Source organism: Carica papaya, chromosome 4, assembly GCF_054855325.1.
Source record: "Carica papaya isolate Zhongbai chromosome 4, ASM5485532v1, whole genome shotgun sequence".
NCBI classification, from domain to species: domain Eukaryota; kingdom Viridiplantae; phylum Streptophyta; class Magnoliopsida; order Brassicales; family Caricaceae; genus Carica; species Carica papaya.
In genome coordinates, this window is record NC_142312.1 from 4,277,305 (window position 1) to 4,296,802 (window position 19,498).

The 19,498-nt window shown below is 35.5% G+C and overlaps 2 protein-coding genes across 2 annotated transcripts; one reads left to right on the forward strand and one right to left on the reverse strand.

Moving 5' to 3' along the window:
• The first annotated feature begins 8 nt into the window (after positions 1-8).
• On the forward strand, positions 9-7,280 carry RECQL3 (DEAD/DEAH box RNA helicase family protein). The gene is made up of 19 exons (XM_088217483.1): positions 9-448; positions 654-757; positions 1,013-1,099; positions 1,416-1,556; positions 1,645-1,679; positions 1,996-2,079; positions 2,376-2,464; positions 3,311-3,463; positions 3,548-3,644; positions 4,067-4,070; positions 4,196-4,345; positions 4,438-4,530; positions 4,605-4,670; positions 4,770-4,903; positions 5,207-5,298; positions 5,517-5,635; positions 5,861-5,964; positions 6,216-6,681; positions 6,858-7,280. The coding sequence occupies exons 1-18, from the start codon at positions 298-300 to the stop codon at positions 6,670-6,672; spliced, it is 2,160 nt and encodes a 719-aa protein (XP_088073609.1). The 5' UTR covers positions 9-297; the 3' UTR covers positions 6,673-6,681; positions 6,858-7,280.
• Positions 7,281-7,843: 563 nt separating this feature from the next.
• On the reverse strand, positions 7,844-9,051 carry LOC110822152 (SEC14 cytosolic factor family protein / phosphoglyceride transfer family protein). Its single transcript, XM_022052167.2, has 3 exons — positions 8,695-9,051; positions 8,302-8,566; positions 7,844-8,177 (listed from the first exon to the last, which is right to left on the reverse strand). Exons 1-3 carry the CDS (start codon positions 8,816-8,818, stop codon positions 7,958-7,960), a joined length of 609 nt encoding a protein of 202 aa, XP_021907859.2. The 5' UTR covers positions 8,819-9,051; the 3' UTR covers positions 7,844-7,957.
• Between the last annotated feature and the right edge of the window lie 10,447 nt (positions 9,052-19,498).

Below are 19,498 nucleotides of genomic sequence, written 5' to 3' on the forward strand. Positions count from 1 at the left end.
AGAGCCCAACAAAACCGCTGAAATAGCTTCAAGACCCTATTTTTAAAATTTTTTTTTCTTTCGCCTTTTCTATCCGTCTCTTCACGGACGCTCCTTCGCCAAATTTCACTAATGATTGCTTTGTTATCGGTGGTACGGGAAACGACAAAACCTTCAAGCCGACCGCCATTTTAATTGAAGAACATTAAGTTCAGCTAGTTAACACTTGGCAACATGGTTCGCCATTTTTATTTAATAAATTTGGATGTTCTTCGTTGAGATTGATGGTTGGGCTGCTTGGAATAGGGGAAAATCAAAATGAAGAAATCACCATTGCCGCTGCAAAACATATGTGGCTCTGATAAGCAGATATCTGAAAAGGAAGCTTTAACTAAGCTCCTGAGATGGCACTTTGGACACGCGGAGTTTAGGGGCAAACAGCTGGAGGCTATACAAGCCGTTTTATCAGGTCCACGCCGAAACCAAATTCTCTCATTTGCTCATCTCTCTGTCTGTGTGCGTGTGTTCAGTGTTCATGCTTCTATTTTTCACGACTAGTGAATCTGTGTGTTAAATTAATATTCCTTGTAAATTGCTGTGTTTTTTTTCTTTTTTGAGAAGGTGAATTGGCATTGTTGATCAGTATTCTTGAGTTTGATCTACGTTGGGTGCAGGACGCGATTGTTTTTGTCTAATGCCAACTGGGGGAGGAAAATCAATGTGTTACCAGATACCTGCACTGGCAAAAACCGGAATCGTGCTTGTTGTTTGTCCATTAATAGGTGAACGGTATTTCTTTTTCTTTTTGGGGGATGATTATTTTGATGTTTGAGAAGTCTTAACTTTTCAATTTACCATTTGACTTGGGTATTGATTGCCATGAAACTGCTACTGGTGTGATTTCTTTGGTTGGTTCTCCTCCTTCAACCCATAGCCTTAATGGTATGTGATTATACTTTACTTTCCTCTTACCTTTTGCTTGCTTAAGATGTTATAATGTTTTGAGCTTTGTTCGTTTGGATTTCTTTACTACCAGGAAAACCAGGTGATTGCATTGAAGGAGAAAGGTATTGCTGCTGAGTATCTCTCTTCAACCCAGACATTACAAGTCAGAAATAAGGTCGTTTCAGTAAATGATGGTTCTTTCTCTTTTGGATAATATAAATAATGATTACAATCAAGCATTTATCTTGAGCATAGGAAGTAGAGAGTATTGCTAGTTATGGATTTTTTTGGCTGATTACTATGCAGAGCTTTCTATGTTGGATAATATGAATGACGACTATGATTGTGTTATTTGCCTTGAGCCTTGGAATCAGTAGAGTATATTCCTAGTTAGGGATATCTTTTAGGTGATTTAGAACGCCTGCAATCTGCCAGGTGTGGTATACTTCCTCTATACTTATCAAAGATGAATATCTTATTTTAATTATTAGATCCATGAAGACCTTGATTGTGGAAAACCATCTGTAAGGCTGCTGTACGTAACGCCAGAATTGGTTGCTACACTGGGGTTCATGTCCAAGCTGACCAAGATTCATGCTAGAGGACTGTTAAATCTCATTGCTATAGATGAGGTGTGAATATTTGTGCTACATGTACTACTATATACAATTTAAGTAGTTAGAATCTGAATTATTATCAAATCTTCTGTGAAAATTTCAGGCTCACTGCATCTCAACATGGGGTCATGATTTCAGGTTTGTAGGTAGTTCTAGAAATGAACAAGAAATGATATCTCCTTCCTCCTTTTTTTCACTTGAGTGTATATATGGATATTCTTTTGTTTCTTGCGGTCAATATGGACTCACTTGTGAATTCTTTCTTCAGTATTCTATTCATCTATTAGTTTCTTATGCTCATCTGCCTGTACATTTACTGGGTTATATTTAAAAGTCGACGGCCATTTTTGCTGACTAGACATTGTCATGCTTGATTGATGTACAATTGAAAGTCATCTACCAAAATCTTTTCTTATCTTCTTTCCTAACTAGTGGATTTTTCACCTTTAAACAGGCCTAGCTACCGCAAGCTTTCATCTTTGAGGAATCACCTACCAGATATTCCAATATTAGCTTTGACAGCCACTGCTGTTCCTAAGTGAGTCAAGTTTCAATTGCCTGCAGAAGGGCTTACTGAATTCTTGATTATTAAAGCCTCTAAAGTTCCTTTAGGTTCATACAATTTTTCAATTTCTATGTTCCTGATCTTAGGTTAAAAGAAAAAGTTTCAGACTGATAGTAGAAAATTAGCATATTAACTCCTGCAAACAGAATCATCTAAAACTGGGTTCTGTATTTATGTTTTTGCCTGTCTATTAAAATAATATCCTTGTATTCTGGCAAGTTTTCATTTTCACGTACTAATGTTGATTATATAACCTTTACTTTCTGCAGAGTCCAGAAGGATGTAATCAACTCCCTAAACTTGCAAAAGCCTTTAGTCTTAAAGTCCTCTTTCAATCGTCCAAATATATATTATGAAGGTAGATCTTGTAAGATGTACTTTGTGCTCCTAGTTGATTAAGTACCTGAGTTATGGGTTACAGTCAAGACAACACTAGGGCTCTGTGCATGATTGTTTGGTTTCCAAGAGGGAGGGGAGTTTGGGTTGAGATGACTGGAGCAGTAATTAGAGAAGTGTCTCTCACAGTACAAGTATATATTATGAATTAAAAATTTATCTTTTTAAAGCGACTTTTGAGGAACTTAAAACAGCTTATCGTATTAAGAACATTTCTTTCCAAGTCCAAAACATCTTTTAGGTATCTGGAATCCAGATGGAGTTTAAAACTTAGTTAAAAGAACTTAAGTGTTAATCAAAACGTAATATAATTTAAAATAAAATTTAAACATAATCTACTCAATAATAAATATGCAATAACATTATAAATATCCAGTATTAAACATTTGTTAATCAAAATTTGATCAATTTGAGTATAATTAAAAAATAAAATTAAAATTTTATTAATCATAGATCTAGCAGGGCAGAGCAAGTATATTATTAAATTCACACAAGTCTCATACCATTTTCGGGTTTATAACTTTCTACTTGTACTTGCCACATAACCTTGTTAATTATGGATTTTACTGGGACCATTTAGTGCTGTGCATGGTTGTTTGGTTTATTGAGAGAGAGAGGGGGGAGTTTGTGAGAAAACTGTGAGAGAAAAAAGGCAGTCCATTACATACGTTAGTTTCATTACTTTTTCTGTACCATAAAGGATAAGTTAAAACAAGTGCTTGTTTTTATGACATTTTTCTGTTACATTATGGGGTCACAGAAAACTCAATTCTACATGCAGCTAACTCAACTTTACATGAAAGTGCAGTTCGATACAAGGATCTTCTGAAAGATGCCTATGCTGATTTGTGTGAAGTACTTCATTCCAGTGGAGATATCTGTACAATTGTTTATTGCCTTGAGCGAACAACTTGTGATGACTTGTCTGCTCATCTTTCAAAGAATGGCATTTCTTGTGCTGGTAACCAAATTTCCTGTTCCTTTTCTTCCCTGCTATATGAGAGCAGTGACAAATCACATGCTTTCTTTTCTTTGGTTCTCTCAGCTTATCATGCAGGGTTGAACAATAAATTGCGAAGTTCTGTTTTAGATGACTGGCTTTCTTCTAAGATACAAGTTGTTGTGGCCACAGTGGCTTTTGGGTATGGTTGGCTCTATTATTTGACAAGCACTAATCATTTGGATTTCTAGCTTTTGACTGCCACTCTTAATGCAACTAAAACTGTTTCAACAGTGGTAGATGGCAAACCTCTATATTTCTTCTTTTTTAAATAAGGGTGCGGATGAACTCTGAAATACTCCTGTAATATGTTCCCTTGCTGTGCTGTTAAATCTTACCATCAGTAGAGGATGCTATTAAAATCAAAGATTGTAGTGGGAATGGAGAATCATTCCATCTAGAATAAACTTTCGTCCATAATTTTTACAACTTTTTTTATCTTGTCTTGTTGATTATTAGTCATGATTTACCTGAGATCGTGATGATTTTCTTGATTTCTCTTTTGCATTGTTCTTGAGAGCTGCTCTGCCACGTGTTCAGTAATTAATACTGGTGTTCCTTCAGGATGGTATGCAACATGATCTCTGCTGATTTACGTTATCTCTAGATAAATGACTTTCTTTACTTTCTTGCTGGTGGATAATTTTAAAGGGAAATTACATGTTATTAATGGCTACTGGCTAATATATCCAGGGTATAGATAGGAAGGATGTTAGAATGGTTTGCCACTATAATATTCCAAAATCAATGGAAGCCTTCTATCAAGAGTCAGGGAGAGCAGGTCGTGATCAATACCACTCTAGAAGTATATTGTACTATGGAGTGGATGATCGCAGGAGAATGGTTTGGTTCATTGCTTTGTTGCTGCTTCATTTTTCTTTTTAGGTTGCTTCTTCTTAGGAGGCTCTTCCTGATTATATATAAATATCTCACAGGAGTTTATTTTGAGCAATTCGGGGAGCAAAAAATTGCAGTCCTCAAGTTCACAGGATGAATTGACAAAAAAGAGTATTTCAGACTTTCATCAGGTGATTTTGCCCTGGGTTTTGTTGTATTAGGTGTACCCACTGCCTCTGATTTTCTGGAGGCTGTATGTATACAGATGGTTGAATATTGTGAAGGTTCTGGGTGCCGGAGGAAAAAAATTCTTGAGAGCTTTGGGGAACAGGTAATCAAAATCTACATTAATGGGCATCCTTAAGGTATTATTTTCTGATTTTTATTTGCAGAATTCAACTGAGGCTACTTACTGTCATTTTCCAACTAGGGTCCTGCATCATTATGTAAAGAATCATGTGATGCCTGCAAGAATCCTAAGCTAGTTGCCAAGTATTTGGAGGAGCTTGCTACAACTTGTGCTCTAGGGCAGAGAAAGGGGTTTTCTCGAATCATGATAAGCAGGTGCTCACCCCAACCTTTCTTGTATCATTATGCTGGACTGATGTTTATTAAGTAACTTAAGCTCAAATGGTTGGCTCACTAGAGCTCAAATGGTTGGCTGTTTTGTCTTTGAAGAACTTTGCCTTAAGAATGACCTTGCACTTATTCTTCAACTTATCCTGCCAGATCTTTATTATTTACAGCTTTGCTTAGAGATATTAATAATTGTAGTTTGATATGCTTTTGCATCTTGATATTCTGATTATCATTGAGGTTACCCAGTGTAATTACCAGATTCATTCATTCTTGTTATATATGTTTCAGCTCCACTGATATGTTTGGCGAAGGTCAGTTCTCTGAATTTTGGAACCGTGATGAAGCAAACGGGTCTGAAGAAGATATCTCTGATTGTGATGGTATTTCATGATACAAGTTTCATTAGTCATTTACAGGAGGAACCAGTAGAGGAGGAAGTAAAACTGCTTAGCGGTTCTTTTTTTTTAATGGTTTAAGATTGCTCATATAGGGTTTGAACCAAGTTACCATTGTGCATAACTGGGCACTGACAAACTCTGGATAGTGCCCTGGTCAATCAACCATCTGCTAACCATATGTTGGGGCTTTCTAATGCCAGATGGAATGGAGCTTGTGGATGGTGTATCAAGGTCACAATTGTCAGAAAGATTACAACCTGAGGAAAGGATGGAGCTCTTGGAGCGTGCTGAAGAAAGTTACTACCACAAACAAAAGCAGGTTAGTTCTGTTATTTTTCTTGGAAAATAGAGGTATGGTGTCGGAGTGTATATGTTAGTTTATCATATATGTACTTGCTTGTTTAATGAATTCCAGTTATACCCTTCTGTTTGATTAGATATGAAATGCATGCTTCAGTTGACAAGATTTTACTTTATTATTATTCTGTTCCCAGTTGTTCTATAAGTTTGATATTAGCTTCACAACTGTTCTATCTGATAACAGGTTAACAAAAATAATAAAAATGCCATATCTGAAACACTGAGGGAAGGAAGTAGGAGAAGATTATTAGCGGCGCTGAAGCAGGCTCAGCAACGGCTTGGCATAGAGTATGCTCACATTCACTTTCATGTGAAATTTTACTTAGCTTTCTTTTGTTCTCAAACTTTGAATGGGGTTTAAATCAAGTTCTTTTCATAAGATGTAAAATCTAATCAAGTCTATTACAACGATGAGAGGTGTTATTCAATTAATCATTTTTTCTTTGGGTAAGAAATCAGTTAGTCAGTTGATCAATGCATTAAACCTACATAAAAGATCAATGACCTAGTTGAGTATTTGTTATATGACGCCCCTGCAGGATTGAGTTTGATTCATCATCTGCTCTGCTTGAAAATGAATGCTACAAGAAGTATGGGAAGAGTGGGAAATCATTTTATTATTCACAAGTAGCCAGCACCATAAGGTGGTTATCAACTACAAGTTCTGGTGAGTTAACAAACCGGCTTGGCAGCAGCACCAGAACTTCCCCTTCCGAGAAGATTATGACCAGGGATGAGCCTCCTGTGACAGTGTCGCCTTTGGAGCTTAGGAAAATAGAAAATATTGACGATCTTAGTGCCTACAGTAGACCAGCAACCACTAGTAGTGATGCACCATCTGATACTAATTCTCCCAGAAAAAGGCTGCCAGTAATTCCATCATTCTCGGAGTTTGTTAACAGCAGAAAGCCAAAGAACAGCGAAACAAATTCATTGCAGAAGCAAATACATAGACCCATTGATAAGAAACCAGAGAAGAGAACGAGGTTGCAATAGGCTGCGTGTGTAAGATTTATTTTTCCATATATTGTTCCATTTTAGTATTGTTTATATCTCTTTTCTTCATAATTACGAATTATGATGATTATGAAGCTATCATGATGCAGACATACGAGTTCTCTTTTTTTTTGGATAGATATAAAACTGCAATGGGTTAACATATCTTCTCTTCTATCTCACAGTGAGGTGACCCTGGCCATGTCTCCTCACATGGCTTAGCTTAGTCACTACATTTCACGTCGGCGAAACCTGAAGAGAACTAGTACATCAACGAAGGGCCTCATGGCTGCTTCCAACTTTCAACTTACCTGTTCCTCAAGGTGATGAACTAAAACCTGAAGAAAACTTGTATATCCACGAAGGGCCTCATGGCTGCTTCCAACTTTCAACTTACCTGTTCCTCAAGGTGATGAACTAAAACCTGAAGAAAACTTGTATACCAACAAAGGGCATGGTGGCTGCATCTAACTTTCAACTTACATGTTCCTCTAGGTGATGAACTAAAAGTTGTAAGTTTTGCCTAGATCACTTTCTTTGGTACGTACTTTGCAAATTGGTAACAACATGTAGTTCTCGTTTATATGCCTGTTCTTGGTATTTTCTCATTTTGCTATTGGTGCAACTTTTGGATGAAGGCTATAATTTTATACACATGGATTTTAACACACAAAATTGCCGACAAATTCGCTGCAAACACTAACTAGTTTGATGGAAAGATAATGTGGATATCACAATTTCATAAATTTGATACAATTTTCTTAAGCTTTGTTTTAGTCATATATTCTGGCTCGCACTTATCCTTTTTAATCCCAACTTAACCTTGCTTTACTAATATGATAATAAGCTTCCAAGCTCTCTCTCTGGAGCCCATGAGAAGAATGAGACAGGGACTTCTGCTCTGGCCATTTGCTCTAATTTTTAGGCTACATAATTATCTTCTTCTTACCGTCGGTGCTGACTGCCTATACATACCATACCATACATGAAAATCCAAATACCCAACTTCCGCAAGGTTATTTTTCAAGGAAAGCCGGAATTCTCATAATTTATTTGGAAAATTTACATTTAGTTTAATTTAAAAAATACTAAATTTTATTAAAGTTGACAAATTTTAAAATGTAATTTTCAATTCCAAGTGAAATTTTATATCAAAATAGAAGACAAACCCTAGAAGCAAATTTGGATTTCATTTACAAAATTTACAGACGGAAACAAAGTAAATACAAGTCCTATAATTTCGTCAAGTGCTAAACACAGTAAAAGAGATGCGTTCTCTCTTTCTCTATGAAATGCACCTCATGGAGTAGAGTGAAACAGGTGAGTCAACCGCGGGTGCACCGTGGACCCTCGGAAGATCGCTCTCCAATCCGTAGTCCATCATAGGTCGGTGCTCCAGATCTTCATCATGATCGTACACAAACTCCGGCAGCTCCACCTCCTTCCTCCTCACCTGCTCCCACAGATAATCAATTCTGCTGATGTACCTTAACTTCCCGTACAACCTGCCGCACACAATAACCATCCTCCCCAATCAGTTTCGTGGAAATGGAACCCAAACCACCCCTATCTGCTTAAGTTAGTGAAAACGAGTATGGAAAAGCTAAAATAAGCTGCGAGAATACATACCCTCCGCTGAAAAGAAAACGGCCGAAGGTGGCGAGGAAGAGACGGGCCTGCAGGCCCGGGTGGACAAAGTAAATGGCGTGGAGATTATCCTTGACGTTGACCGGGATCGCCTCGTGGACAGATCGCAGGGCTGAGATTCCAGGAAAGTTCTCGCTCCGTTGAACTCCCGTGTGCACGTACAACACCGAAAACGGCTTCTTGCATAGCCGAGGAAATATATTCTCCTCCAGATACTTCTTCAACGCCTCAACGCTCAGAAAGCGAGCTGATCATCGATCAAACGCAAGCCAAATCCAACTTAACGCGTTGATCTCAATTGATTTTTTTCTTTAAAAAAAAGAAAGGAGCTAATAAAAAAAATATACACAAGGGGTTTGATTTAGTTGGGTTTACCAGGAAAGAACTTGCCAAGAATGCGAAGAATTTTCCTGCCCTGTTTGTCTTTGCCATGGATCTTGAAGATGTCAAGCTTCTCGATGAGCTGTTCTTGTTGGAGCAGAGAAAGGTGGGTCGCCATGATTTTGTTGTGAGTTGGTATTTAGAAAAAGAGGGTTTTGGGCACGAGAAAAGCGACGATGAGTTGAAGAGAAGGAAAGGAGGTTATGAATAAATATATAAAAGAGGGGGGGAGAGAGAGAGGGAGAGGACAAGAGGATTTGTTGGTTTGAGGAAGATGATCGGTAATGCAGTAGAGAAGAGAAGGATGGGATCAGAGATAGAGAAGGCAAGTGAATGAAATGGGATATTCTAAAAGCATCTTCCTTTTTGGAACAGTCGAAAGCCTGAACCCTCCGTGATTCACTGACACGCCTCCGTCTTTTCCTTCTCAAAATTATATTTTATATTTTAAAAATATTATATATATAATAATAATTATTTATTTAAAATTTTAAAATATAAACATAAAATAATTTGTAATTAACTACAATACATACACCATGATAATTTAATTAACTGCAAATAAATTAATGATAACGGAGTTAAATCAATCTTCGAATCTTTCAAGTAATACAGATGTGACTTGACAAGTGATAATTAAGACAAATAAGTATAAGATACAGATTCAGAATAATAAGCGTATAATAAAATTTATGCAGCAAAATAAAATTATTACAAATCTGTTACAAATATTTATGAGTTTCAATACATACATATACTGAGGTCAAAAGTTGTAGTAAAATACAAAAACAAAACATAAAAGTTACTTTTTTCACTATGTTATTGGACTCATCAGAGTGTAGGAACAGTCATGCACTCAGACTTGTGGATCTACAGGATCCTCATAGACTTCCAATGGTAGATCAGTCTGCGGTTCCTCACTTTTTTTCTCATATGAGGAGACATGAAAATAATGAGTTTCATATGCTTAGTAAAGAAAACAGTATTAAATTAATATCGTAAGATTTCAAAAGTTAATTACTTAGACTTAAGAGCTTACCATTTAACCTCCTTCCTCGTTTACCTATCTCACATTATGAAAAATCATTTATTTGTTAAGAAATCGGTACGTTAATACAGACAACTAAACATACATCATGTCAGATAATAGAGAAAATAAATTATGAAATATTTAGATTTTTGTGTCATATTTCACGAAATCGTTACAACTTCCATCTCTGATGGCAGATACAGATTTTCAACTACTCAAGTAGAATGATCGAATCAGATACAAATACGGCAATTTGTTCATGCTCATTTCTGGCTGGCCAAACCATGGTACGATCTATGACCACAGTTGTACCAGCCATAGTGACCCTAACAGATATCTACAGTCATTACGTTATTTAGTCATGGGTGACCCCTACAGATAGTGCGATATCACTCTCGTCAAAGGATACTTTGTCATCCATTAGGAGCGGTCCTCTTACATCTTTTCAGACTAGATAGGAGAGAGAGAAACAAATACTTCGAATGGCAAGGAAAACAGATACCCCGAAGGGTAAGGGGAACAAATACCCTTCAGAGATAAAAATGTTAACGAGACACTTAATGCAATGCATGTCAATACAGATACACTTCGGACCATATAGACTTCATTCCACTTTTCTTTTATATATATATATATTTTTTCTCTTATCGTTTATATATTATATTTATTACATGCAAATTCATCAAGTATCTGCAATTTACATGGCATGCTTGAAAATAAGAACAATTCGACTAATCTGAACACAAAGACACACAAAAATAAGGAAAATAACAATCATTTTAAATTAGCTTATCTAAAAATAATTCTTAAGACGTCGAAAGAAATACTAGATTCCTTATCGAAACCTCGATATTTTCTCCTTTACTGTTCTCCTTTCTTTCTCTTCTTCTCTCAATAGACTACTATCTTTTTCTCTCTCTCTCTAAATCTTGAAAAGTAAAAGAATGAAAGTGTGAAGAGGAAGGGAAGGGGAATGGCAATTTATAGCGTTTTGGAACCATCTGATTCGCGCCAAGTGGTGAAATTCGGTGAAGAGAGAGGAGAAAAAGATGTTTGGTATGAAAAATGAGATATGAGGACTCCTCCATTGGCGACGGTTGTGCACTTCCGGAGGCAATGGCAGCATACTGCCCGAGGTGGCAGTGCCCCAGCTGGCAGCGCGCCTCCAGGTGCACAGGCCTCTTATCGTGTGCAGGCCCCAAGTGCACAGGGCCTATCCGCGCAGGTCTGCTGTGCGAGTGGCCCACCTGCGCTCAACAGGACGCGCATAAGTCTTGACCCCATGTCGTGCGAGTGGATAGGACATGGGCGCTGTGAGCATGTACCGTGCGTGCGTGTGTGCGAATGGGACGTGTGCGTTGTGCACTCGTCCCATGGCTACTGTGCCCTCATGTGAGCGCACACAGTGCCTAGCACCCGCGCGGGCAACTTGTCTCCCTGCAGGATTTTTTTTCCGCAAAAGTTTCTTCTCAATTCGTCATTTTTCTAATTTTTCTCAATTTTTTATAATTAATTTAAATAAGCTAAATAAAATTTAAAATTAATTAGATTTACGAATTGTGATAAATATTAAATAGAATAAATTAATTAAATTTAACGTGGTCAATGTCCCTAATAAATAGAATTTTCAAATCATTTAAGCATAGCGATGAAGGAGATATTACAACACACCTTTAGTTTGAAGCAGTACAGCATTCCAAAAGGTAAAAAGTAGCCATCTTATATATACAAATGACCTGGTACAATAATAATTAAGATTAAAGTCATCTTAGCAAGGTAGCTTGATTTAAAGCACGGTTTTGAGCTCTTAGTTAACAATTAGTTAAAGAATACTTTGGTTCATGGTGGATGAGTGAACAAACAACAAGAAAGATATGGTAAACTTTTATAATGTGTGATGTAATATGTAAAATGCTTTTGTATAAGATAATAACTTGGCACACCTGAAAAAATAATGCGCATTTAAACAAAAAACACAAAACATATTATCAGAAGTTTCATATCTATAGATTTAAATGTTGTATTTGGATAATTTAATTTCTTTTAAAATTTTAAGCACTTAGTTTACAAAATTATATCTATTATCATATAATTTTTCATGTTAATTTGTAATCTGAATAAAAATATCTAAATAAATCATTTCGAAACACAAACCAAGAATAAAATGATAAAATTAACATTGTTTTTTTGTTTCAACCATTAATATAAAATAACAAATGTCAAGATAATCAGTTCTTTATCTAAATATGATAACGCAACACAAACAAATAATGAAGAACAAAACAAGTCAGTTTACTTCTAAAAGGTAAACGGGTAACCTCATCTCCACAGAAATTATCTCTATGGCTCACTCGGCTTCTCTCACCTTCTCTTTCAACTAAACAAATGGTTGCAATCAAGGTGTGGCATCACTTCAATTCAATAAATATTGACCATCATTTTATGCTTATCAACTCTGAATACAACATCATTCTGGTTAGATCTAGTTAAAAAAATTTCGACTTATTCTTCCTACGATTATTATTAATAACAATCAACTAATAAATATAAAATAAGAAAATGATGAATTTTCTCTTTAAGATTAAGAGATTGCTCTAGAAGAGCAAACTCAACAACTTTAAAAGCACATATTGCTAAATATGTTCCAACAAAAAAAGAGCACCTCGATATTTTTAAATTAGTAACAATTATTTTAAATTAGTTTATCTAAAAATAATTCTTAAGATGTTGCAAGAAATACTATATTTCTTATCAAAATCTCGATATTTTTTCCTTTACCATTCTCCTTTCTTTCTCTTTTTCTCTCACTAGACTATTATCTTTCTCTCTTTCTCTCTCTAAATCTTGAAAAATGAAAGAATGATAGTATGAAGAGGAAGAAAAAGGGAAAGGCAATTTATAGAGCTTTAAAACCGTCGAATTTGCACCAAGTGGCAAAATCTAGTGAAGAGAGAAGAGAAAAAAATGTTTGACACGAAAAACGAGGGATGATGGCCTCCTCCACTAGCGACAGCAGTGCACCGCTCAAGGCAACGACGGCACACTGTCTGAGTTGGCAAAGCCCCGGCCGACATGCTGCAGGCTAGCCTACAAGCGCACAGGCCTCCAGTCGCGCGCAGGCACCAGGAGCACCAGGACGTGCGTAAGTCCTGAACCCACGCTATGCGCGTGGATGGGCCGTGCGCGTTGTGCGCACGTCCCATGCATGCGTGTGTGCAGATGGAACATGCACACTGTGTGCACGTCCCGTGGCTACTGTACAGGCACTTGTGCGTGCATAGTGCCTAACACCCGCGCGAGCAACTTGTCTCCCCATGGGATTTTCTTTCTGATTCGTCGCTTTTCCGATTTTTTTCAATTTTTTATAATTAATTTAAATAAGTTAAATAAAAATTAAATAATAAATTTTAAAATAAAATAAATTTAAATAAAATCAAATTAAATAAAAATTAACCAGATTTACGAATCGTGATAAATATTAAATAAAGTAAATTAATTAAGTTCAACGTGGTCAAAACCCGAATAAATAGAACTTTCAAATTATTTAAGCACAGCGATAAGCAAGGTGTTCCAACACACCTTTAATTTGGAGCAGTACAACATCCCAAAAGGTAGCATCTTATATATACAAATGACTTCGTACAATAATCTTAATTTAAATTAAGATTAAAATCATCTTAGCAAGGTAGCTTGATTTAAAGCACGGTTTTGGGTTATTAGTTAAAGAATAATTTGGTTCATGGTGGATGAGTGAACAAACAACAAGAAAGATATGGTAAAATTTTATAATGTGTAATTTAATATGTAAAATGCTTTTGCATAAGATAATAATTTGACACACCTGAAAAAATAATACGCATTTAAACACAAAACATATTATCAGAAGTTTCATATCTATGGATTTAAGTGTTGTATTTGGATATTTTAATTTCTTTTAAAATTTTAAGCACTTAGTTTACAAAATTTTATCTGTTATCATATAATTTTTCATATAAATTTGTAATATGAATAAAAAAATATAAATAAATCAGGTCGAAACACAAATTAGGAACAAAATAATGAAATTAACATTATTTTTTTTGGTTCATTCATTAATATAAAATAACAAATTTCAAGATAATCAGTTCTTTATCTAAATATGATAATGCAACACAAACAAATAATGAAGAACAAAACAAGTCCATTTACTTCTAAGAGTTAAACGGGTAACCTCATCTCCACAGAAATTATCTCTATGGCTCACTCGGCTTATCTCACCTTCCCTTTCAACTAAACAAATGGTTGCAATCAAGGTTTGACATCACTTAAATTCAATAAATATTGACCATTGTTTTATGCTTATTAACTTTGAATACGACATCTGTAACGGCCCCAGAAATTTAGAATGAAATATGTGTATTAAAAATGTCAAATGTGGAAGCGTAATAAAAATTTTGATTAACATTCCTTACACTAAAACCAAAAATGTGCTCAAAATATAAAAGAATAAACTAACTAAAAGAGATACTCGAAAATAAGAACTATAAATATAACTACGGAGTCTTTAGGCGTCCCCTTCGCCGTCTTCCTGTGGAACGGGCCCGGGAACAACGTCTTCCTAATCTGAAATAGTTAAGTAAGGAATGAGCTACACCAGCCCAATAAAGACATCACACTATCTCACTGCCACGGAAATAAAGGTGGGTAGAAAACACAAAAAGACCAATGGAGCATAATTTATAACAAATTCTTTTATCAATAATAAAATCATTTACTATCCACTTACCTCGGTGAGATCCATAGAACGACATACGAAAGCAATAACATTATCATCATCATGAAATCATATGAACTGTATAACATAATACTTACCACGCCTTTGCATTTCAATCATTACACAACATATTTTCCTCATTTACCAGCCTACTAGTATCCATAGGGATCCATAGGAGTCCCGCTACCCGTGAACCCTTAACATTTATAACCTGATTCCAGGGCCGTCCCCACACCCCATCTAGTATGAGGGTAAAACGGGCCGTCCCCATACCCCGTCCGGTATGGGCGTCAAACACATAAGGTCTCCATACCCCGTCCGGTATGAGAGACCACATTTTTGGTAGGGTTCTCTACGGACCCGGTCCGTCCACCATCTCCCATGATATCTAGTCAGGCTGTCCACAATATCCACTATCAATTCACATAACCTTTTTGACATTTTTCTTGGTTTCAATCAACCAAACACACACAACATGTAAACCAGTAATGGACACCAAACAAGACAACACAGTATCGGGTTAAGCATAATACCGACCATAATAAGGAAACCATGATTCATGCATACGGGACCATAATATAATTACATCAAACATCATGCTGCATTTAATACTGAAAATTAAATCAAACAATAATAGACCAACACAGTATCAGACTCGGGCTCCATTGGCAACCTTAATCAATTATACATCTATAAAGTCACACAATACAATTTAATTATTTATTTAGCTTTAATACCGTGATAGGAAATAGGGTGAGGGGTCCTTACTTGTTTCGGGGTCTGAATACGGCTCTACAGTGCGCCTACAGGCTGTTCCTAATTTTTCTTGAATTTTTTCCGGGGAACTGAAACGCACTACTGGTACCTGCACGTGTCCCAAAAAATCCCAAATTAGACCCAGTGCCCCTTTCGGCCAATATCGCAATTCCGGCACGGCGGCGATTCGCCTCGAGTTGGATGTTTTCGGCCGAATTCGGCTACGCTTGCATCAGTCCCTGCGATAGAACAACCCTAGGGCCCTCGGTGGGCCGAAAAATCATGAAAAACTGAAACTTACCGGTGGTGGTGCTCTCGGGAGCGGTGACTCCTCCGGTGTGAGTCGCATTTTGATGTTTGGCTCCGATCAACCTGTAGAGAAAAGAACGGTGATCACAGTGGTATAAAATTTGCATCAAATAGAGGCCGGGAAGGGCCTCATCGGAGGCAAAAATTGAGGAGGGACGCGGGGGCGCCGCTGGATTTCGGCTGAGTTTTTCAGCCGTTTGGCCAGTGGTTTGGCTCCGGTTTGGCCATAGGCGGACTCAGCGTCGAAAAATGAACAAAGGGGAGAAAAATTACCTCGATCAGCGGTCGGAAACTTCTCCGGTGCGGCGACGGGTGGCGGTGGCCGGCTCCTCCGGCATCTGGTTCTTTTTCTCCGGCGAGCACTGGCAGCTAGGGTTTCTTTGGTCAGGTGTGGGTGGGGGTATTTATACCCTTTGCCTTTTAATCTTGACCGTCCATCAAGATTGAATCTGGGCCGTTCGATCGCGATTTAATTGGGATTAAATCTGGACCGTTCATCGCGATGCAATCTGGACCATCCGTGCCTGATTGAATCTGAACCGTCCGTGCGCGTGAATCTGGGCCGTCCGTACGCGTGAATCTAGGCCGTCCGTGCGCACGTTTGATAAATTACGTTTTGACCCCCCGGTTTCCGATTTTATTTTCAAAAATACCCCCAGAATCCAAATTTTCACTTTTTTCTCAAAATCAATTTCAATTAAATCCAATTAATATTTTTACCCAATTTTATCATTATTATTATTTTTATTTTCATTGAATTAAATTAAATTGAATTAAATAAAAATCCAAATAAATAAATATATAAAAAATAAAAATAAAAATAAATAGATAAAATATTTATTTTCATTTGGGTGTTACAACTTCATTCTGGTTAGATCTTGTTAAAATATTTTTAACTTGTTCTTCCTACGATTATTATTAGTAACGATTAACTAATAAATATAAAATAAGACAATATTGATGAATTTTCTCTTTAAGATTAAGAGATTGCTCTAGAAGAGCAAACTCAACAACTTTAAGAACACATGCTGCTAAATATGTTCCAAAAAAAAAAGAGCACATGCCTCTAAGGAGATCCACTAAAAAAATAAATAAATGTGATTTCAACATTTTGTTAAGCCTATCAAAATTTCAACTCTTAATTTTGTTGAAAAAACATTTATGAATATGCATTTAGTTTAGTTTGCAAATTATTTTAAAATACAAATTTAGATTTACCGAATGGTTTAATTAGGTGATTATATAGATTTTAAAATAATAATATATTTAGATTCCAACTATTTTTATTTTATAATATTTTTCTTCAATATAAAAGATGAATTTATCCAATATGTTAGAAGGTTTTTAAGTTTTTTAAGTAGATAAAGAATTCATTTACAATAAATTTCCCATCAAATTTTCAATTATTCAAAACACAACAATGGGGTTGATAGATTGTTGAGTTAGCAGATTATCCCAAGTCAAGCAATCTCTCAATCACTTCGTTTAAAATGTATACCATCAATCTTAAAATAGTAGTAAAGTACTATATTAGATTTTTTATCAACAAGTAGATTTAATGTAGGTCTTAATATGTGTAACAAACTATCAGTTTATTGGACCCGTTTAAAAGTGACCAATTATAGTTAAACAGTAATGGGTCTTAATGCATCATATTTAAATATGAGTTTGTAATATTTACATATATCATATTTGTAATTTTTCATTTTATGATAGAAAAAATAAAAAATAACAAAAATCAACAATATAAAAAATAGTTATGACCCTCAAATCAGACATATGTATTTTTTTATTTTCTATTATCCTATCAACAGTGAAAATCAATGTTTTACAGCTACATGTTGATTTGAAAAATTTAGTGCAAGATGTGAAGATCTTTTCTTATGAATTTAGATATATTTCTGTATTCATTATCTTTTATTCGATACGAGTTTATTTATAATTTTCATATTTGGGTTTATTTGATCTTGTTCATGCTATAGTTTTTTTCACTAAAAATATACTTTTAAAATATCAAAATCTATAATTACAAATATAACTCATATGCATATCCTCAAAACCTTTCTTCTTCCACGTTTTGTCAAACTAACCATCCACCTCCTCTGTCTCTACGCACACTAGCAACCTTCTCCTCTGTGATTCGTCGCCGACATGCCACCGGGAGCCTGAAACTAAAATCAACAGTTGCATCAATCAACTGGATGGGAGAATTTTAATAGGGTCGAAACTCGATATATAACTCTACTATCACAATAATTTGATATTACTAAATTATTGTAACATAGAGAGTGAGTGATAAAATAAGAGAAAGCTAGAGAGTGAGAGTAACTAAGAAGGAGAGGAAGACAGAGAGATGAAGAAGATGGAGAGAAAAACTAGTAAAGACCCAAATTTTAAAAAAATGAATTTTTTTTTTCTTTTACAGATAATGACGAGGGAGAAAGATGAGGAGAGAGAGAGAGAGAGAGAGAGAGGAAAAGAACAGGAAAATAGAGATGGAGTTGAAGGAAACCAAAACTGAAAAAAATTAGATTTTTATACAAACTGGATCATTTAATTTACATGTATACTATATTTTTAATATAATTATAAATAAATATATTATTATATGTTATATAAAACATTAAATATGTAACAGCCTTAGAAATAGCCAAAAAAAATATATAATAACTTAAGTGCGGAAGCGAAATAAAAAGTTAAGGTTTACATTCCTTACACAATAACTTAAAAGTAGTAAACAACATTACAGAATTCATTCTTTGAAAGAAATACGAAAAATAATGAAACAAATAAAAAATAGAAAATATCTAGCATCTACTCGCAATCTTCTTACGGATCAGGCTCTGGAACCTGGTCCTCTTGATCTGAAATGGTTAAATAAAGTATGAATTACATTAACCCAGTAAGGATATCACACTATATCACCGACACAGAAATAAAAATTGGTATAAAATCGAAAATCACTAATAGAGCATTAAATTTAGCAAATTCATTTATCAATCATATAATCATTTCTCGTTCACTTACCATCGTAGAATTTATGAAAACAACTTGTAAGAAGAATAATATCATACAGACCAATATCTCATGCATAATCAGCCATCATAGTACATATTATAAATCCATATCCATTATCAATAAACCAAACAATAACTACCACTCTTTTCACCAGCCTACTAGTATCCATGGGGGTTCATAGGGATGCCCCTGCTATACATGAACTCTTTTATTTATCATTCTCAATCATGGGTCGTCCTCATACCCCGTCCGGTATGAGCGTCAATTTAGCAAACCTCAATACTCCGTCCGGTATGAGGCTGAAGTAGACCATTCTCATACCTCATCCGATATGAGCGCCAAATTATCAAGTCTCCATACCCGGTCCGGTATGAGACAACGTTCACAGTAGGGTTCTTTATGGACCCGGTCCATCCACCATCTCCCAAGATATCAAGTAAGGCTGTCTTTTCATCTAGTCATTTAATCCCACAATTTTTTTACCGTTTAAACTTCATTTTTCCTAATTCAGTAGTAAACACGTAAAATAAACCAGACATGCGTTCAAAGCCATAAAATAAATAAATAAGATACCATCATGCAGGTAAAATATAAAAATAATCAACAACATCAGTAGATAATTTCCGGTTCCGGCTCCATTAACAACCCATAATTAATTATGCATGTTTACTAAAATCACACAAAATACCACATTATTATTTATTTAAACTTCAATTCTATGATAGAGAATAGAGTGAGGGATCCTTACTGAGCTAGTGTAGTTCATCCTTTATTTAAAAAATTCATATTAAGAGAACCAGATTCTAGAGCCCGATCCGCAAAAAGATTGCGAGCAGATGCTAGATATTTTCTATTTTCTATTTGTTTCCTTATTTCTCGTGTTTTTTTCAAAAAATGAATTCTGTAATTTTGTTTAGTACTTTTAAGTTATT

Excerpts from the sequence above, each read along its gene's own strand:
- RECQL3 (XM_088217483.1), top strand. The coding sequence starts at position 298 with ATGAAGAAATCACCATTGCCGCTGCAAAACATATGTGGCTCTGATAAG. Across the intron at positions 449-653 it reads TATACAAGCCGTTTTATCAG|GACGCGATTGTTTTTGTCTA; the intron begins GTCCACGCCGAA and ends CGTTGGGTGCAG. Across the intron at positions 3,464-3,547 it reads GAATGGCATTTCTTGTGCTG|CTTATCATGCAGGGTTGAAC; the intron begins GTAACCAAATTT and ends TGGTTCTCTCAG.
- LOC110822152 (XM_022052167.2), bottom strand. The coding sequence starts at position 8,818 with ATGGCGACCCACCTTTCTCTGCTCCAACAAGAACAGCTCATCGAGAAG. Across the intron at positions 8,567-8,694 it reads TCTTGGCAAGTTCTTTCCTG|CTCGCTTTCTGAGCGTTGAG; the intron begins GTAAACCCAACT and ends ATCGATGATCAG. Across the intron at positions 8,178-8,301 it reads CGTTTTCTTTTCAGCGGAGG|GTTGTACGGGAAGTTAAGGT; the intron begins GTATGTATTCTC and ends TGTGTGCGGCAG.